Genomic DNA, 22,489 nt, shown 5'->3' on the forward strand with positions numbered 1-22,489 from the left:
AGTCCAAGGAAGATTAACAAAGAGCTTCTACTGTCCAAAATAATGTGTAAAACTCACAATATCCTTTTTCTAATGAAAAAGGTTGTATGTACTTAGTACCATTTGACTAATGTCCCATGGAGATTTTGTAATATAGAATTTTAATTGTAAATCACAGCCATCTAGTGACTTGAGAAAGAAAACCAGCAAGTTCTTAGAGCAGTTTTCGTTTCTAATGAACAAGGCAAACAAATGTAGGACTGAAATGTTTTATTTTAAATGGAGTCATGGATTTTATGAAAGTTCTATATAGATAGCCCAAGTTTCCTTATTAAAAGTGTTGGGAGGAGAGAGGGGGAAAAGTCAAGGAGACTGTGACAAAGAGAGGAAAAATAAAGAAAAGATGTTATACACAGTGATGAAATCAAGGGAAATTAAACACTGCACAAATGTGTAGAAGTCCTTATTGCCTAGTTTAACCTGGGAAGTGAAAGTTGCTCAGTCCTGTCCAACTCTTTGTGACCCCATGGACTATACGGCCCATGGAATTCTCCAGGCCAGAATACTGGAGTGGGTAGCCGTTCCCTTCTTGGGATCTTCCCAACCCAGGGATTGAGCCAGGGTTCCCTGCATTGCAGGTGGACTCTTTACCAACTGAGCTATCAGGGAAGCCCTAGTTTAACCTGGAGAAATTCTATAACCATCAGATCCTCTTTCCATGTCCCATGCAGGCATAAAGGGTTTCTGGATACATGGGTTAGGAAAATCCTAGGCATTTTATGGTTTATATTTATGCTCTGTGGATGTGTCAGTGAATTTTTTTTTTTTTTTGGTCTCATTTTAGTACATTATCTCTCTCTCCCTCTTTTTTTACCCAAACCTATGAAAAAGTGTGGTCAGGACCAAGGACAGATCCTGCATTGTCCTAACCTCCATGTTTTGCTGAGCTGCTTTCTTTTTCTGCTGCCCTCATGAGACATTGAAGACCCATCCAGGAGTGTTTGGGTTTTTTATAGGAAAAAGGAAAGGATCCCATCTTAGTGCAGGTGGGCTCCATGGAGAAAAAAATAAAATAGCTTCAGTGTGGAGAGAATAAGCTAAAAGGCCCTTTCTTGCTTTGAGGGTTCTCTTTCTTAGAGGATCATCACCATTAACAAGAATTAGTATCATCACTAGTACTATAGAGAATAATTGCTTTTTTCTTACTGATTCTTAGCAATATGAATCCAGAGACTGTGTCTTATCCTAATTTTGAACACCTAGTATTATATAGCACATAGATGTTCAATAAATACCTTTTATTGTTAATCTGTGTTCATGCTCTTTTTTTATATTGATGTTTGATTGACCTATAATGTTATATTATTGTCAAGGGTTTGACATAATGATTCAATATTTGTATATATTGTGAAATGATTCCCACAGTAAATCTAGTTACCATCCTTCACCATACATAGTTATAAGTTTGTTTGTTTTTTATGATGAGGACTTATAAGATTTATTCTTTTAGTGACTTTCAAATATGCACTACAGTATTATTGACTGTAGTCACCATGCTGTCCACAATATTCCCATGGCTTGTCATTTTATAACTGGAATTTTGTACCTTCTGACATCCTTAACCCATTTCACCCAGCTCCCTCACTTTTGGCAACTACTGATCTGGGTATTTTTTGTTACTTTTTTGTTCATCTAGTTTCTTTGTTTCCCCCCTGATTTTTTTATTTTTATTTTTATTTTTGGCTGCACCATAGGGCATGTAGAATTTTAGTATTTCAACCAGAGGTTGGACCTGTGCTTCCTGCAGTAAAAGCATGGACTCTTAACCACTGAACTGCCAGCAAAGTCCCTGTTTTTTTTTATCTGTTTGTTTTGTCTTTAGATGCCACATAAATGTGAGATCATAGGGTGTTTGTCTTTCTCTATCTGTCTCATTTCACTAACATGATTCATTTAGCATAACACCCTCTGGGTCCATCTTGGTTGTTGCAAATGGCAGGATTCCATTCTTTGAATGGTCGAAGAGTATTCTATTGTATACATAACGTCTGTATCCATTCATCCATTGATGAACACTTAGGTTATTTCCATGTCTTGCCTGTTGTGAATAATGCTGCAATAAACATGAGGGTGCATATATCTTCCTGAGTTAGTATTTTCCTTTTCTTCACATAAATACCCAGAAGTGAATTACTAGATCATATGGTAGGTGTGTTTTAATTTTTTGAGGAACTTCCATACTGTTTTCCCCAGTGGCTGTACCCGTTTGCATTCCCACTAATAGAGCATAGGGGATCCCTTTTCTTCATATTCTTACCAACACTTTCTATTTCTTGCATTTTTTATAATAGCCATTCTAACAGACGTGAGGTGATATCTCGGTATGGGTTTGATGTGCATTTCCCTGATGATTAGCATCTTTTCGTGTGCCTGTTGACCCTCTGTATTGTCTCCTTTGGAAAAATGTCCATTCAGATCCTCTGCCCATTTTTTAATCAGTTTGCTTGGTTTTGGCTATTGAGTTATATGAATTTTTGAACATTAACCCCTTATCAAATGTATATTAATAATTTACAAATATTTTCTGCCAGTCAGTCGATTGGCTTTTCATTTTGTTGACGATTTATTGTTTCCTTTGCTGGGCTTCTTAGTTTGATGTAGTCCTACCTGTTTATTTTTGCTTTTGTTGCCTTTGTTTTAGAAGTCAGATCCAAAAAATCATACTGAAGATCAGTGTCAAGGAGCTTACTGCCTATGTTTTCTTCTAGGAGTTTTACGGTTATAGATCTTGACATTCAAGTTTTTAATTTGTTTTGAGTTGATTTTTGCAATGGTGTAAGATAGTCTGGTTTTATTCTTTTGCCTGTGGCTGTTCAGCTTTCCCAACAACATTTATTGAAGGAACTTTCCTTTCCCAAAAGAAGAGAAAATTACACGCCAGTTTCCTTGATGAACACAGATGCAAAAATTCTCAACAAAATATTAGCAAACTGAATCCAGCAATACATTAAAAAGGTCACGTACTATGATTAAGTGGGATTTATTCAAGGGGTGCAAGGCTGCTTCGGTATCCATAAATCATCAACCAACAGGATATAAAACGTTAATAAAATAAAGGCCAAAATGCATATGATCATCTCAATAGGTGCAAAAAAAAGCATCTGACAAAATTCAGTATCCATATATGATAAAAAGAACTCTCAACAAAGTGAGTGTAGATGCAACATACCTCAGCATAATAAAGGCCATACATGCTAAGCCCACAGCTGACATACTCAATAGTGAAAAGCTGAAATCTTTTTCCTCTAAGATCAGGAACAAGACTAGGATGCCCACTTTGCTGGGTTTATTCTACAAAGTGTTGTAAGTCCTACCAAGAGTAATTAAGCAAGAAAAAGAAAAGTCATCCCTATTGGAAGACATAAGTAAAACTGTCACTATTTGTGGATGACATGGTTTTATATATAGAAAACCTCTAAAGAGTCCTCAAAAAAATTGTTAAAATAAATGAATTCAGTAAAATTGCATGACACAAAGTCAACATATAAAAATGTATTGCAGTTCAATGCACTATGTACTATCAGAGACAGAAATTAAGAAAACAATCCCACTGCAGCTGCGTCAAAAGAATAAAATACTTAGTAATAAATTTAATTAAGGTGAAATACCTATCACTAAAAACTACAAGATACTGATGAAAGAAACTGAAGATACAAATAAATGGAAAGCACCATTCTAGGCTCTGGGGATAGAATGTGAGCTAAAAGGAAAAGTCCCTGTCTTTAAAGAGCTTATATTTTAGTGATTGTCTAAATTTTACTAATAAATATGCAAAGAATTAATACGAATCCTAGCCAAAAATAACTCTCTCTTTTATATGTGTTGATGTCTGTCAAATTTGCCTTAAATCACTTCCTGAATAAAATACATTTTTAAGATACATTTTAATAGAATAATCATAGCCATCAGTTATAATTTGTATCATCTTTAAATATATTACATATATTTCAAAAATTAAATGGAAATATTTTCCTTTTCTGGAAATCTTTATACTTCCCTGATGAAAGAGAAGATATGGCTCATGTTTCATGCATTAACATATTTGAGATTTTTCTTATTCAGGAACTTGAATCTATAGTTACCATGTAATTCTGTCCAAAATTCATTTCTTGGGTTACTAAACCATTATTTATGCTTTTTGGTGTCCGTGTGGGTTATGAATATAAAAGAATCCAGTAAAATATACAGTCTTCAAAGTTTAATGTCACATTAAAAAAAAAAAAACAACCCTGATGGTACAGTAATGTTATTTAAAATATTAAAGAAGGGATGTTAGTGGTGATCAGGTCTGCAGAGCTCTGTTGAGAACTGAACACACTGAGCAGGGTGACTTTCTAAGGCCCAGAACCTGTCTTCTGGCCCATGGACCAGGGGTCCCTCCACCACTCTATACAGGTTTCTTTTCTCTGCAGTTTGAATAGGCTGTGGGCTTCTCTGAGGTTTGTTAAGAAAGCTGTGAATAGCCTATGCTGCTGTACTTGATGTGAAGGTTCTTAGGGCACTGCTCCTTGCTCTTCTGATCTGTCAAATGCAAGATATCAGCATGAGCCCCACCAGCCGGCTCAAATTCCCAGTTATGCTCTGGTTCAGCTAAATCTTAGCAGACAGATACTTTCTAGCTTTCACTATTAGAATATGTATTTCCTAAGGGCCTCAGTTGATAAATAGTTAATTTCATCAGTTTTGTAAAATATTGATATCATCTACACAGTCATTTTTTTGAGCACTTACTGAGTATCCAGTGTGTTAAACCTTGAACACATTTCAACTGTTAATTCTCACAACCTCTCAGGGGGACACTCAGGATTCCCATTTTACAGAAGAAACTAAAGGGAAGAGATGTACCATGCCAGTGGTTAGAGGACTAGTTACCTTTAGGGGTGGAATCTAGCTCTCAACTACCTTCTGACTTAAACTACCTTAATTTGGCAGCAGGGGCCACAGACCCAGAGAATTTAGATGGTCTGTGCAGGGTTATAAGTCTGGTGAGGAGTGAGAGTGAGTCACACTTTATATCCATTGCTGGTTATTTCACCACACAAATGCTCTTAAAATGGTTTCTTCTGCCAGCCCAGGTGAGTCTCTAATCTTGCATCCTTCTTACAGTTTAAAAAACCATTTACATACTTAGACAAGTAGGTAGTTTTAAAAGATAATTAAAGTAGACATTTAAAATTTCCCTTTGACAAAATTACTCTGTTTTTAAAATAGCTGTTTGATTTCTATGGTAAGGCTGAATGTTTTTACACTTGTTGGGAGCAGTGCTTTTATTCATCATGTGAAATCTTGAGGACTCTCTTGGTGTAGATGTGGTATTTTCATCTGCCTATTATGCTTGTTACGTTGTATTATCCAAGTGAAATTTTTTTTTAAAACCCCTGATATTAAATGGTGATTCATCCTTTATCATTAAGGCAGATTTACCGTTTATTTCTGACAATGTAGTGAAGCTCATTTTGCTGACTTTTTTTTTCAAACTTGATTTCATCCAGTCTAACAATAATTTCACTGGAGGAGAAAAATTAAAACTACCCCACTGACAATGTGATAATATCAATTTTCCTTCAGAGAAATTCAACAAAGTGAAAATCTTCATGATTTTCCAGGGGTCAGTTGTCCTTTTAGAAAAAAGGACAACTATTGTCCTATTGTTTTCAAGATAAGTAAATCTTTCTGTTCTGCAAATTTAGTTGTGTGTTTTTGTTTTGGAAATGCAATATGGATAAGAGAGTCCATTTAATGAAATTCAAAGTTGACTCATCCTTTTCTTTGCCCTTCTCTCTCCTCCAGCTCTTTCTCTTTGTCGTCTGGAACTTTGAGCTCTACATGATACCACTGGTTTTGTTGTTACTACTGACATGGAACTACTTCTTGATAATATCAGGGAAAGATAACAGGCAACGTGATACAGTAAGCCTCTTACTTTCTTATTTGTATGTGTTTTTGTTCTGATTCTTAGTCTCCCTGGCAAGATCAACATTGCATTTGGTTTTGCACACCAGAAATTCTGTCTATAAATACTCAAGTTTGACAGAAAGTTTTCCCAGTTCTAAACTAACAACTCTTTGGTTCTAACACAATGTAAAGTATTTGCCTATTTTTAACATTACTCATTTTGGTAGGAACTAAAGGTGAGAATACACTGAAGAATGAGTTATGATTTTTAAGTATAAATTGTTTATTCCAAGTGATTATTTCTTTTTATTCTCCTTAGTTGTGTTTGTCTCAGTGAATACTGAGTTAAGATATAATATTGCAAAATTATCTATTTGGTCAGACCAAGTGAATGTATTTCATATAAGACATTTCTCTGTGGTCTGCCATTGGAGGGAAGGAAGACTTGATGGTTGTTGGCCTAGATAAGTGCAAAAAGTACCTTAATTCAATGTTCATTCATTGAACAACAGCAAATATACTTATCTGTGTCAGGGGTATGTGAGGATACTGGCTTGTGGATCAAGACCTTTCGTTTAACCTAGGGAAAGTCATACTGAACTCACCTGTGCTCTTTGACATTTTTGAAAATTTTTAGAATGTGTGAGATGACCTTTTATCTCTCAAAGAGTTTTAGATTGAGAAGCAGAAGCTAGCCACGTTATAATCATGTTTGTAATTCTCCCACCAGCCTTCATTTCCTTAGATTATCTCAGTCACTACACCCCAACCAAACTGAACGGCTTCCAAAACCTCCTCATAAATAAATAAACACAAATGTCTTATCCATCTAAAACATTCAAAGTTTTATAATAATGTACAGCTGTTGAGAGTAATTTAAGGGTTTTTCAAACATGAGAATCTATTTGGTAACTATTAGTCCACATCAGATTGCATTGATTCTTTTCTTATTTGCCATTAAAAGCCTCTATTTGACTTCTAATCAAGACTTTTGCCAACTATTGTGCCCATAATGATGCAAGAAACAGACCTATTTGATCATAAGTTTAGTAGATGGTGACTGCAGCCATGAAATTAAAAGACGCTTCCTCCTTGGAAGGAAAGTTCTGACCAACCTAGATAGCATATTCAAAAGCAGAGACATTACTTTGCCAATAAAGGTCCGTCTAGTCAAGGCTATGGTTTTTCCAGTAGTCATGTATGGATGTGAGAGTTGGACTGTGAAGAAAGCTGAGCACCAAAGAACTGATGCTTTTGAACTGTGGTGTTGGAGAAGACTCTTGAGAGTCCCTTGGACTGCAAGGACATCCAACCAGTCCATTCTGAAGGAGATCAGCTCTGGGTGTTCTTTGGAAGGAATGATGCTGAAGCTGAAACTCCAGTACTTTGGCCACCTCATGCGAAGAGTTGACTCATTGGAAAAGACTCTGATGCTGGGAGGGATTGAGGGCAGGAGGAGAAGGGGACGACAGAGGATGAGATGGCTGGATAGCATCAATGACTCGATGGACATGAGTCTGAGTGAACTCTGGGAGTTGGTGATAGACAGGGAGGCCTGGCGTGCTGCAATTCATGGGGTCACAAAGAGTCAGACACGACTGAGCAACTGAACTGAACTGATACTACTTTATTATAAAGTAGTACATAGTATAGTTAGCATCATAATGTTTGCACAGACATACTTATGACATAAAAGAATTTTCCTTTTAAATAACTCAAGCACGATATACTTTAAATGGTTACAAAAGAAAAATATATACTTTTTGAAATAATTTTAACATCAAAGTAAAAGAAAAATCCAGATACACAACTACCAAATAGATAGCAGAGTTGCCAACAACAACCACGTTTATTTCCCTATACTATTTGTATATATTTCTGTCTCTCTCATGAGGTTATAAATTTGAAGTGGCGAACTATTCATCTTTGTACTTGCTACCATCTCTAGCGTGTGTTTTGTAAGTTAGAAATGTTCAAACTTTTTTTGTAAGGTTTATCAAACCAAACATGAGATTTCTCTGAGAGATTTTAATGGTTAGACAGCGTCAACAGACAAGAAGTTATTATTATTATTGGCAAGGATTTTGTGGATATATATATTTAACTTGCACACTGAGAGACAAGTCCCACATGGTGTCATGGGGACTAATAGGTACTTTTGTCAATTAATCCAGGATGTTTTCTTTAAGAACATAGTACTCTTTTAGGCAATTGCTTTTTTGTTCCATTTATTTCTGGGAAATTGTTGAGAGAGAAGAAAATCTACTTTTCATTCAGTTGCCTTGAGACAAATTTGCAAATAATAATGTTTGTAAATAAGAAAAAGTGGTGATTTCGTTTCAGCTTCTTAATCCTATGAGGGGGCTTATCTTCAATATTTAGTCATTGGTTTGACTATTCTCAGTAAAAAAAAAAGAAATTCTGAAACTATAGACTTTGCTTGCTATTTTCTTCAAAATATACCAGTCTTGGTGGACAGGTCTACTTTTAGAGGGAAAGTAATGATATATAAGGTAACCCCTTTTACTTCAAATTCTCTGAGAATTTGTATAAGCCTATTGAAAAGTTATGTATCATGCAAATTTTTCTGCTGCTCTTTTCCCCCCAAAATATAACTCCAACATGGTAATTACACATCTTTCCTTGTTGGCACATCTCTGACAGTATCTCCCTTTTAGCCATGGACAACATTTTCTTCCCCAGCACAGCCCGCTGTGAAACGTTCTTTAGCCTAACTTCTCATGGAATGCCAACTGCACTCCATAACTCCCAGTAATTGCCTTTTATTTGCCCAAAACACACATATCCACATATTCTGTTCTTTCTAGGCACCGGAGCAGCAATCACAACGTTTCATTCAGCTTCTCATTCACTGGCTCAGTTGAGACCTTACGTAACTCTTCAATCCAATTTGTCTAATTATGTGTTTTCTGCCATACCCAGCTGTGCATTTGAACTGGTTGCTCCTTTTGAAAAGAAACCTGGATTATATTTTGCTGGTTATAGATTACATACACACGTGTATATACATATATATTCATACACATACATGTACACATATGTCTATATTCACATTCATATGTGTGTAAATTAAGGGAAAGTGTTCGTAGGGGTGGCCATGCTGTGCCTAAAGACTACTTATCTACTGCATAGTGGAAAGCATTGAAAGAATGGTACTTTGTCCTAAATCCCTATTGCTTTCCCCAAAACAATGCAGAATTTTTCAGCATGTGTGAAAACTTGAGGGAATCTCTAAAGTGCATAAATCATACTGTTGGCTGATTCTAAACCAGGAAACTTTCTGTTTTAGGAGAAGGGGATGTAGGGGTGGAGGGGAATATTCTGTCAGGCACACAAAAAAATCATCTACACGTTATTCACCTGAGAAAATCCAACTAGGATGAAAATTACAGAAGAAAAACAAAGCAAAATGAACCTCAAGTTTATGTGGCAAAGAGCAAAAAGGAGATAGTATTTCCATGACATGAGAGAGAGAAAAGGAAATGAATAGTGTAAAAGATTAAAAAGGATAGATGGGTAAAAATTCTGTCTTCAAAATATTAATGGAGAGTTGAGATTAATACTAAAATAGGAAAGGATTTCTTTGTCTATTGTTTATTAGGGAGACCACTTTCATTTTGGAGACTTAGGATCACAGGAACTTAAATCCCCTACTTTTGCCTCACCATGGTGTCTGTTTTACTTTAATGAGAAAAATGAGATCTAATCCTTGCCAAGTAAGTTTTGTGGCATTTAATGAGCAGAACGCGTTGAGGAAAGAATAAAGAAACAGCCATTCCAATGATACAGACTTAGAGTTGCACTCGAGAAAGAGCTATGGTTAGCAATGGTATTTTGCCTTCATTGTCTCTCAGTCAGACTTATTAAAAATAAGCAATTCTTGATCTAAATCTATCTATACTCAGACCATGACATTAAACTTTCTAGCATAAGAATTGCTAGACTTTTCCAGAGGAAACTGTTTAATATAAACTTCATTCAGAGATGTCTCTGGCATGAACGGGATATAAAGATAGGGCTATCATACTTCTCTTGGTTTGAGCCATCACTCCAGAACCAGGGGGAAATTGCCCCTGCACTACCCATTAGGCTGGTACCAACTGTCCACATTACAGTTACTATAAACTGAGATTTTGTAGAAGTACATGCCAAGAAGTGGTCTTTACTTTGGATTTAAAAATTACCAATTCTTCATCACACCCTGGGCACTGTGTTAAGCAGTTTCTTTCAAGCATGGCTACAAGAACCCCTCCTTGAGAGAGAGGAAATCAAGCCTCAAGATATAAGAAATGGGTTGGCCAAGCAAACCAGAGCTCTGTTATACTCGCGCAGAGACAAATATTATTACTACCTTACATACAGGGAAACAGGGTAGAGAGATTAAACAGCTCCAAAGGCACGTGGTTAACCCGAACGTGCCAGAGAGGGAATTAGGATCTGCCAGTCTTTCTGAAGTTTGCACTCCTTACCTCCAGTCCATTAAATTTCCACTTAGAGCTATCGTTTGGTCTATTCTAGGTCTTCCTGAGTACCTTTTAAGCACATTTCTCTGTTACATTTCAGAACAGTCAGTAGGAGGAACTCTACCTTTGAGCAGACAGATTGTTTGAAAACCCTCATTTTCCCCCCTCCACCCCCCATCTCCTCCTCACCTCTCATTCAGGAGAGGAGCAGGTACCTATTCAGCCTCTTGGATTTATCAAATATCCTGTTAAACCTTTTAGAAGCCTGGTCTCTTTGAATTCTTTATAATAACAATGTCAAGTAGATGATTCTAAATGATTGTATCTTCATTTCATGAATGGGGAAATTCAAACTCAAAGAGGATCTCCATAGAGTAAATGGGACTCGAGCCCAGCTCTGCCCTGTCCTGAAAACTCAGGTTATCTCTGTAGTGCACGTTCGGGCATGCCTTTAACCAAGCCATCACTTTCGAAGTGTCTGGAGCCTTACAGAGACTCCTAGGCATCCCCAAATTCCTTCCTGTGAGATACCTGGTGACCTCTCAACAATGGGTACTGGTCACATATTTGACTCCAGGTGACCCCATTCATTTTAAAAGAAAAAAAAACTTCATGACCTGGAGGAGTACCTTCCTCCACCCAGATGAGTATGGAGAGAGTAAATCAGAGATAATAATCCTTCAGATTCGTGACGAATCCTTCACATTCGTGAAGTCTCTGAATATCTGTGACATTCAAACATTCTTCAAGCAGTATGTTTTAATTACATTCTAAGAGAGCATTCACTTTGACTGTCAAGATATGCCTCCCACAGAACAACCTCAGTTGCCTAATCAATGGAGACTTTAAAAGACTGAAGAGTAGGCTAGATCAATGAAATCATTCTCTAACTGATGGTCTCACCGTGATACAAGTTGAGCCCCAGCCCGTCTACTAAAATACTTCAGTAAATACTGAAATGTTTTGTTAGTTCCACCACATGGCAAAGCCCTCCACGCTTCTTTTCCCCTTTAGAAGAGCACTGAATATATTTGTTGTTGTTGGGTCTATTCCAATTAGGCCCCGAACATTGATGTCTAGAAATAAAGCTTGTAAGGAGAGCATTTTCTTTGCTACCATAAGTGCTGTTGATTGGATAACTGGGAACCATCCACCAGATACAAACCACCAAAGAGACGTCTGACTGTTTGACCTGACTTCCTATAAATCAAACTCATTTATTATTTTCTCAGCCAGTACTCTCAGCTCCAAAGAAGTCCAGGGTGGAATATTTGAAGAAGCAGACCATTGAATATGTGAAATATTCCGAACAGGATCTAAACAGACTGGCCAGAGCTGAGCTAAGAGGAGCGTACTCCATAGAAAAAGCACTGGGGTGTGTGGTCAGACCCTTGGTACTTAAATGAGGGCTTTATCATTGACAGAAAGTAGCGTGGATCAGAGCCTCCTGCGTTTGCATCTCAGTACCAAAAAGACTGTGTACTTGCTCTTAACAGAAGCAGCACTGAGTCATGCAGCCTGTAAACACATCTGAAAATAGATTTTCATCCTTTTCTTTTTCCTACTTATTTCAACAATTTTCTCAAATTTTTAAGAAGGTCACCAGCTTGCAAAAACATGAGGAGGATTGTGCAAAGTACCAGACCTCTAGTTTTCCAGCACAATCACAAGCAGAAAGAAACCAACCACCGATCGCGTGTCAGTAAAAAATGCCATCACTTATGACCCCTAAGCACAACCGTTTAGATGTACCAGATGATCACTCACTGTCCAGATTGGTGCCCTGTGCCCTGATGACCATCACCTCACAGGCTCTGGACACACCCCCCGCAGGATCTGCACATTTTTTCCACTCTTCTCAAATGTTCCCCCCACTCTGTGTCTCCTCCCTCCCAGTAGATGACCATGCCCTCCTTCTACTTTGCAAAGTTTCCTCAAAACTCCACCCTCTGAAGGCCTCTGAAATTGTTCCCAATTTAGGGTTGCCAGATTGAGCCAATAAAAATACAGATGCCCAGTTAAATCGGGATTGCAGATAAACAACAGGAGATATTTATACAAAAATAATATTCATTATTTATCTGAAATTCCAATTTCACTGGATGACTTGTATTTTTCTGGCAACTTTCCCCAAAATCACAGCTTGTTTTCTTACCTCAAGACTTGTAGGAAGGTGATAATTCTAAAACAAAATGCTGATTTTTCTCCCTCTGCTACTTTTATCTTTCCATAATATCTTCAAGGCTGTCAAAGAAAGATTCTTCACGTGTACACCCCACCCAAACCATTTGTTGTGGTGGTTTAGTTGCTAAGTTGTGTCCAACTCTTTTGCAACACCGTGGACTACAGTCTGCCAGTCTCTTCTGTCCGTGGAATTTTCCAGGCAAGAATACTGGAGTGAATTACCATTTCCTCCTGCAGGGGGATCTTCCTGACCCAGCGATCAAACCTGTGTCTCCTGCATTGCAGGCAGATTCTTTACTTCTGAGCCACCAGTTCAGTTCAGTCGCTCAGTTGTGTCTGACTTTTTGTGACCCCCATGGACTGCAGCACACCAGGCCTTTCTGTCCATCACCAACTCCCAGAGTTTACTCAAACTCACGTCCATCACGTCGTTGATGCCATCCAACCATCTCATCTTCCGTCATCCCCTGGCAACACCAGAGTAGCACCCAAACCATAGCTGCAGTTTTATCTCCCCTATATTCCATCAGAATCATTTGTGTGTGTGTGCATGTGTGTGTGTGTGTTTGTTTTTGAGAATGGAGTGCTTCATGAGCAAAAAGATAGAGGTAGCGAGCACAAGTAGGGAATGCTCTTTTCTCATCTCTTTCATCTAAAAAGGAACCATTCACCACTTGGGAGAGCAGGAGAACGAGGCTCAGAGAGTCTCTGCCATGGGCAAATGCTCACACAGCACAGCAGGGTGGGAACCCAATTCCAACTGGCTCTCAGACCTGTGTTCTCAGTTTCTCCTGCAACACACCCATTCCTCAGGCCTGGGGAGGGCAAGGGCTTGGTCCAGATAACACAACAGAAGTTGAAGAAGGAAGGAAGGATGCGTCTCTCTTTGTATCGATGGGGATCCTGGGGCCTAAGGTAAGGCACTGGCTTCTGCACAGGTAGTGAGTGTGTGGGGGTGGGACAGACGTCGTGGCCCAGGGAGGCGTGTGCACTCAGACTTAGTGGAGGTGCTCCCGCTGTGCCTGGGAGCCCCGTGGGCACCAGAGCAGAAGCACAGTGGGCCAACCTGGTGTGACCTGGGGCACCGTGCCAGGACAGGTGGCTAGAACCTTTGAAGTCCTTGCTTCGGGAGCCAGACATTGAAGGAGTTGAGCTCAGAAGGCCTGCAGAGAGGTGGGAGCAGTCCCTCGCAAGGGCCTGGCTCTCTGGGGATCGACTCACTCCAGGGCTGCTTCTCCAGCTCCTCCATGAGCTTAGAGGGGACCCTGTTGGTGCTGATGAGCAGATGGCAGCCTAGGTGTGTTCGGGTCAAGGCCCCAGAGCACAGCGGAGGAGCAGGTTCAAGGAGGGCTCTTCAGCCATGCGGGGAGGGGAGCATTGAAGGATGGGAGTGGGGTCCATGGTCTTGAGAGAAAACGACCCAGTGTGGCTGGGGTGGTCGGGCCCACAACAGCAGTATCCGGAACCAAGTATATTTGTATCAATACTTTTCCAAATAGTTGATATACTCTCTATATAGCTTCTACTATTTTCTTTAAAAAATAGGTTTATGAATATAAGATGTATTTCTTGTCATATATATTTTGTTTTTTACAAAAAATTGGATCACATTAAAGACAGTGTTAGCACACCTACTTTGAGATTACCTCAAATTGCTGGAAAATAACAGGATTTTTAATAACTAAATAGTTTTTGCCATATGAATACTTTATTTTTTTCTCAATTAGGCACTCATTTTGGAAATGTTTATTTCCAGTGTTTCTGCCATCTCAAAGAATGCTGTGAACAAAAATCCGAAACAGATCTCTGAGCAGGTCCTTGGTAATGTACTTTGGAAAAGTCCTCAAAGGAGAATTTCTGGGTCAGAGTATATGTATTTTGAATATTTGGGGGAGTTAATACTAATGTGCCACTCACTAAGCTTTTAATATTTTTATGTGTATGTGCCTGGATAACCACCAATTATCTTCATCATTTCTCCCTGAGAGCCCTCTCTGCCTTCCTACCCATTCTTGCCCACCCCTGGCCCCCATCAACCCATCCCTACCACGAAACACTCTGATTTCCTGTTTTCCCCTCACTCTATTATAATAATAAAAAAAAAAAACCTCACTGGGGGTCTTCTTCACCTGCTCCAGATTGTTCTAACGGTATCTTCCATTTGTGCATCTAATCCCAGCACAGAGCAAGTCACAGCAGCACAGTAGTTGCTCAAAAAAGATTTAGTGAATGAATACCATGTATTTTAGTTCAGTTTTTCTTCCACATCAAAACTTGTCTAATTTTCATAATTTTCATTCAACAAAATGCACTAAACTTTTGCAGACAGTGTGCTAGCAGGTTGTTCAAAGGTGATTAAGAGCCAGTCCCAGGAAATCAATTATACTTCAATGAAAAGAAAAGAAAGGGAGAGAGAGAGAAGGGAAAAAAGACCTGGTCTTTGCCCAGTTTGTGGTCTAGTGAGGGAAACAAACAGCTAAATGGAATCTGTAGCTATGATAATTGCAGTAATGGAGGTCTGTATGTGAAATGCAGATGTGTGCAGCCAAGAGACATTTAGATTATCCCAGGTGTGTGTGTATGTCCTGCATAGATAAAGAAAAGGTCCACACATTTGTGGCCACAGCTCTTATTCCACCTTTCAGTTCAGTTCAGTTCAGTCGCTCAGTCGTGTCCAACTCTTTGCGACCCCATGAATCGCAGCACGCCAGGCCTCCCTGTCCATCACCAACTCCCAGAGTTCACACAAACTCACATCCATCGAGTCGGTGATGCCATCCAGCCATCTCATCCTCAGTCGTCCCCTTCTCCTCCTGCCCCCAATCCCTCCCAGCGTCAGGGTCTTTTCCAATGAGTCAACTCTTCGCATGAGGTGGCCAAAGTACTGGAGTTTCAGCTTCAGCATCAGTCCTTCCGAAGAACACCCAGGGCTGATCTCCTTCAGAATGGACTGGTTGGATCTCCTTGCAGTCCAAGGGACTGTCAGGAGTCTTCTCCAACACCATGGGTCAAAAGCATCAATTCTTCAGCGCTCAGCTTTCTTTACATTCCACCTTTAGTCTGTCCCTTTTACTCAGTAGCTCCATGTTTGCTTTTAATTATTCAGTGTATCGTCCGTCCTTTTTACTCTATTATCAAACTGCAGCTCACCTTCAAAGTGGAAAGGTAAAACTCTAGAATGGTAGAAGGTGAGGGCTACCTGACCGTGACGTGTCAGTTCACATAGCAAGAGGTGTAAAGGAAAACAGTTCTATTCTTAAAAATCAATTTACTAGAGAGTCTCCTCTCTAGAAGGCAGACTTCTTTTGTTTTAGTTCTGTCAGGACTCAAGAGAGATGCTTAGAATTTAAAGGTAGCGGTAGCTGCCTTGGGGGGCACTGGCAGTCAACTCTCATCCTGTAGCCCCCTCATTTCTTGAATCACTCCCACCTTGCTCAGACTCCCCAGAGATGCATATAAGAACGGAACAAGATAAAAAGATACTACTCTTCATTCCTATCAAGGATTTCTGCCCTAAAACCCAGCTCTTTTTCCACCAAATGAATTGTCTCAGTGATCCCAAAGAAAACCTGAAGATCTCACCCTTACAAATGGCTGGATTTCTGTTATTTGAAGCTCAGTTGACTCCTGGATTCCCAGGAACTCATTAGAAAATCAACTTCCTAAAGTCGCCCCAAAGTCTCCTATGGATCCAAAGAATTACCATCTAAATGGTTTTCCAAAGTGTCCAGCCCAAGCATCCACCTCTTTGTCAACCAAATGGTTTTATTATTTCTGTGCCCTTTCCGAAAGGTTTGCCCCTGCAATTTTGTCATTTCTGTAATTGAAGAATGCGACTTAGGAGAGGACAAAAAAGAATATCCACAGTTTGGGTGTCACTTCTCAGCATGGATATGTTTTTCCCATCTATTTCTAGTGATATCCTGTGGGTTCTTTCTAAATGATTCTATACACTCGTCTTTGTAGGTAGCCAAAACTCCTTGACACAGTATGGTGAGGGAGATAAGATATAGGATTCACAGAAGCACCTCCTGGCTGACTCATAACCCCATGACTGTTTGTATCATGCCCTGTGGGGTGGGGTGGTGTTGGCAGAAGGTTTCCTGTGATATTTGCAGAGAATAATTGTCCCTAGTTCAGAAAGGTGACAAGAAATGACAAGTTTGTTAAATTATCAAACTAAAAGTAGAAACCAATGACATGTCTTTTTATCTGCTTGTGGAAAATGTTTATAAGGCAGAACAATTATTAGGAGCCCAATAACCCTGAGAGTTTTGTATTCATTATTTTTTAGTATTGCATCAGAAAAGCTTATTAAGAGCATGTAATTTTAAAACCTTTATGTTCATAGAACTGGAATAACACCTGTAGGTAACCAAACCAAAATAGACCTTCAAGGGCATTTTCTGTCATTTTCTTATTGAATTTATTTCATCATACAAGAAAAAGAAAATACCATATCACTTATTTTTTAAAAAATAATGATATTCTGGCAACATGCTTAAATGAAAGACAGTTCACATAAACATAGTTTCCAGATAGGTTACACTCCCATGGGCAACAGCAGAAACATCTTAAAATAGAAGGTTGCCACTGCCCCTTTATAACTGGTAGAGGTTAAGGGTCCAAACTTAGAAATTATGAAGAGAGGGTATTACATTTCAGACCTTCCATCTGTTAGTTGTATGAATTTATTCATTTCCCTACGTCTCAGTTTCCTCACCAGTGAAATGGGAATACTTACCTTTGTTGAGATCTTGTGAGGATTAAAGAGACAGTATAAAGTATATAGTGAGTGCTCAATAAATGATAATTAGACACCTGACTATATTTAAAATAGTACAAGCTGGTGTGGGTATAGAAGCGAGTAACCTAAAGGAGGGCTTCCTGGGTGTCTCAATATTAAAGAACCCACTCGGCAATGTAGGGATGTAGATTCAGTCTCTACGTCGGGAAGATCCCCTGGAGAAGGAAATGGCAACCCACTCCAGTATTCTTGCCTGGAAAATCCCAGGGACAGAGGAGCCTGGCGGGCTACAGTTCGCGGGGTTGCAAAGAGTTGGACACGACTGAGCTACTGAACATAAATATGGTGGAGGTAACCACATTTCTTGAAGAGTTCCCTAGTAAGACCTGTTGATGAGAACGGTTTCCCGTGGCCGTTAGTCCTTCCTGATTCTGAACTTGTGGACAAAGACAGTGACATTGCCGCAGAAAGATTTGTTTATAATCCCCCTGCTATGTATATGCAAGGCCCACAAAAATAAAAACTGTATTTTTATCAACAAAAAAAGCTAATGAGGAAATATAAATGATCTCTTGTAGATAAAAGTTTCTTAAAAATGGAATTTTACAAAAATACCAAAAATGCATGCCATTTTACAGATCATATCCATAGATTTTTGAAAGGAACATTTTCTTTGATTATTGTAATCCAAATCTCCACCACACACAGTGCATAAAGACAAAGGCCAGCTGCACTGTGAGCAAAGAACAGGGCATTTCCCTGAAACCGTCACTGAGTCCAAAAGCAAAATATTCTTTTCTAACAGCCTCACTCTGGATGTCGACTAAGAGAAGGAGAAAGGTAAGCCCACTAGCATACCAGGCCTGGGCACAGGGACTAATTTTAATAAATCAGAACAGAACATGAAAATGTCAACTTAATCAAGCATTTAAATTTTATTAATCAAGCCTAATTTTTATGAGTGCAAATAATCACTGAAGCTGGACAAATTTGTTCTCGATTGCATCAGAAACATAATTTTAATATTTAATGGACTGATGAATTTAAATGGAGAATTATCTTTATGAAACATGTTCTTCATAATTTGCCATTAAATGAGAAATAAAAAAAATCAACATAAATCTTACATAAAGGTTATTTAACTAAATGTTGGTACTATAAATATTATAAATACATTATGCACTAATTTAGCAATCACACAGTACACTACATAAAGCCGAAATGATAAGCGGACCAGGCAAGGTTTTCCTAGAATATAGAGCTCTTGTGTTATATTGTGGGAAGCTCATGATAAAACGGTTACGGAGGTTTTGTGTGAGGTTTCACGAACATTCTTTTCATTCAGGCTTTTGTGCTACAATTCACCATTCACCACAGACATTCTTTCCAGTTCCAATGCAGGTCTAAACCCACATGGGCTGTCTTTTGTAAAGTGATTATTCTTTACAAAAAGATAAAAAATATTTTATCATTATTATTTATAGAAAAGAGATACAAGAAAAACACTGAAGTTTTCTGACTGATTTTTTTGACATTCGAAATATGCTCCATTTTTAAAGTTAGACTTTCTGGCATAATGTCCTCAGGCCTCAAAATATTATAGGCACAAAGGGGGAAAAAAAACAGAAAAAGAAAAATCAAATTAGCATCAGAATATTTTTCTCTTCAAATGTCCACCTATTCTCCTCACCTCCTCTACTACTCCCAAATATAGTGCTTAAAATTGGCAGTAGCAGTGAATTTTTTTTAAGGTAATCAAACCTAACAGAGCAGTATGGTTCAAAAGTTTGCTTGTATTAATCTCCAAGAGAAATTTTTTGTTTTGTTTTCAAATTCTATTCTTTAAAGGAACCTAATCTTACCAAAGTGTAGCATTCCCCTTATATCTGCTACACTTACCTGTAAAGAACTTCTTGCCTATTGCATCTCTAGTGCTCCCACATATACCTGAAAAGATTGGACGTCATAGCAGCTCCATCTTTCTGCTTTGCAGAAAATGTTTTAAATAGATTATGTGGTCTCTTTATTAGGCATATTTAAAAATTCCTAAGGTTGTTTCTGAAATCTGAAAAATGTACAATTGTGCCTTTTTTGGTTATAAATCTATGTTTCTGGAATGGAAATTTGGTTTTATAGAGAGAGGCTAAAGCACATAATTTTCTTTTTGATTTGCAATCCATCTATTATTAATAAGCAAAAATGTTTTGCTTTGAAAATATTAAATTTTCATAAAATAGATCAGTAATAAGACTAGCTAGTTTTTCATTTCATTTGAAAAAAACAGGTTAAACAATTCAGTTTTGTAGTTTTTTTTTTTTTTGTATAATTTTTAACCTGAAAAATTTTGCTTCAGGAAAGCATTAATTTTTAAAAAGCACATTGCAGGTTAATAGTTGGCCTATTTTTCCCTACTCAATCAAATTAATATGCAATATCCTAAAGATGCTAAGATTAGAATTTTCCCTGCAAGCAAAAATACATTACATTGTGAAGCCTTTAGATGGAGACATAGTTCAAATAAACACTAGAAATCTGTTCACAGTGCTTTGTGTAAGCATAAGAATGAACATTTAAGAATACCAAGAAGGAAATATGAAAAGAAATTCATTTAAGATGCTTATACTGATTATAGAATTTATACTGTATTTAGCATTTCTGAATGGAAGGGTTTTTCTGCATATTAAGCTGACACTTAAAAACTAAAAGGTTACATACTCTTGGCCAGTAAAGTAAATTTACTGTCCTTGCACCCTACAGCAAAGCATATTATACTGCAAATAAGAATGCTGTTGTTGATGATGCAGAATACAGGCTGTATGTAATCAGTGGCATGCATCAAAAGTCATCTGATAGCCACATTAAAGCCACATTTCCTATTAAGAATCAGACTAAATTACAGCATGGCACTTCCCAGAATGAGCCAAGGAAATGCATTCTGCAAGAAGAAATAATTGTATTTGAGTGTCTCCGTAAAAATCAGGAAGTCTTTTAGCAGTAAGTAATAATGCTTTTCTTTTTAGTCTGCTTTCTTTTGTATTGCAATATATTCAGCTTCACTGGCAAGCCTATCACACTAATTATTATTACATCTAGTGATTCAGTTATCTTGATGACTACTGTAGCTGAAATACTCCAAGGTCAAATCCTTAATAGCGTGAATCAAACTAAGCAGCCATCACACATGCAGTTGCTTTTGAGATAGGCTGGATGAAACAGTATATTCCAGACCTGTTTATGGGTTGTATTATTCCTTCAGATGTGGAGTAAATTATACATACAGTTTAATTGCACCATTCATTTTGCAAAAGTTCCTTCTCAGAAATCTTGAGAGGTACAGGTGTCTTGTGGTGAAAATGGGAATGCAAACGCACCTGTAATAATCTTATTGACCAAGGAAGTCTTCAGCCTAACCTCCGGTGCTTTTAAGTGATCTGAAATAATCTGAGCGGTTATATGCATCTTCTCAATTCATAGACTTTCAATAATTTCATGTGATATTTGCACATATAATACATCCATTGGCACACAAATGCATGTTCTGCTTGGTTTATGTACCCGTGAAATGATGTAAATGAACTCTAGACCATGTTGAAGCAAACTGCTCTACCCAAATTCCTCTGTATCTCTAGGGTGGAAATAAGCATTTAGTTTGTAATGTACCCAAATATAAGCATCTGTACACATTTGGATGTTCTATGACTATGAAATTAAATAGGAAATGTCTTTCTTTTGTGACAATTTCTTTAATTTTTTAACATCGCAGTTGCACATCTGGACAGTAGTGATTTCTTCTTTAATTTAAATGTGTTGCCTTTTTATAGACCGTTTAGAGTAAGGCAATTTGAATTGTGCAACTCTTCATTCTGAACATAGCAAAACATCCATTTAATTCAAGGATTATTTCTGAGGGGAAAAGTAAACATACAAAAGAAACTGGTTTGTGTCAGCTTTGGCCTTCCAGGGTTTTTGGTCTGTGGTACTCAATACTTATCTTACGAAGGTAATATAACCAAGATTCGTTGTTGTTGTTTAAAGAGATATAAATCAGTGGCAGACTTTAGCCTAGAAAAAATTATAGTACAACGTGTTTTAAGAATTATTGGTGTACCGTGTCTACTTATTTGCCTGGGTTTCTAAGACAAAAAAAAAAAAAAAAGAATTATTGGTGTAAATTTTATCCCCTTCTTTTAAAAATCATTTTAGCTTTATACCATGCACCCTGAATTAATATTAAAAAGCAGTACTTAGGATCCACTGTCTTATGATGATTTTAATAATGAAGTTTACCTGAATCTCCTTTCCCTCATCCTTCTACTGTTTCGTTATCTTTTTTTTTTTTTCTTGCTGGTCCCCCACCCCACCGCCGCCCACTTATATATCTTTGTCTAGTGGAATAATTCTAAACATAGTTATCCTACCTTTATTCAGATTACCAGCATCATTTTTAACATCTTTAGCCAAATAAAATTTTATTTCCTTGCAAGTTATAAAGCATTTAGTTGTGTCAAATTATCATTAAAAGTCATATTAATAGAGCATCTATACAACTGTATAAAATATATAGGTTCCACAGTGTTGTCCCTTTTGAAAATGGCTTTTTTACAATAAACAGCCACATATTATGTGTTATATGTTAATGACAAATGTTCAGCAAATATGGACTATGAAAGAAGAAATATTATGCTTTTACAAATAGTGTGATCTGCTTATCCCTTGGCTGTCAGGTAGCTAGAATGCTGCATTTGGGTCTGTCTACATGTGTTTTTTTAAATGTCATCTTTATTAGTATTACGTCCAAGGAATAGTACCAAGAATCAGTTTCTTTCAAGACCTTCCTCCACTGTGTGGCATATAAGTCTGTGACGAGCGACATTACAGAAGGTCATGTCACTTTTAACTGCTTGCATTACATCTTTCTGATTTCCCTAGTGCCCTTCCTTTGTTTGATTAATACTACTTGCTTTCAAGGAAGGTATCAGAAAGTATAATTTGGAAAAAAGAATTCTAGAGCCAATCTGAGATAGCCTCCCTCAAGAAAAGAGGAAAAAAATCCCAACTTTGCAAAAATGTATCTTTTCTAATACATGCATTTTTTGTCACTCTTCATTTTTTTCTCAAGGAAATCCTACAGATGTGTTGC

The 22,489-nt window shown here is 37.8% G+C and overlaps 1 protein-coding gene across 5 annotated transcripts in view; it reads left to right on the forward strand.

The window, feature by feature from the left end:
- MCTP1 (multiple C2 and transmembrane domain containing 1) overlaps positions 1-22,489 on the forward strand; it is a 565,543-nt gene that overhangs the window by 460,067 nt on the left and 82,987 nt on the right. For all 5 annotated transcript variants that reach the window (XM_040241502.1, XM_040241504.1, XM_040241505.1 and 2 more), the window contains one exon: positions 5,830-5,949. In XM_040241502.1, coding sequence (XP_040097436.1) covers positions 5,830-5,949 — 120 coding nt within the window. The remainder of the gene's footprint in view (positions 1-5,829; positions 5,950-22,489) is intronic.

Source organism: Oryx dammah, unplaced genomic scaffold (genome assembly GCF_014754425.2).
Source record: "Oryx dammah isolate SB20612 unplaced genomic scaffold, SCBI_Odam_1.1 HiC_scaffold_5, whole genome shotgun sequence".
NCBI classification, from domain to species: Eukaryota; Metazoa; Chordata; class Mammalia; order Artiodactyla; family Bovidae; genus Oryx; species Oryx dammah.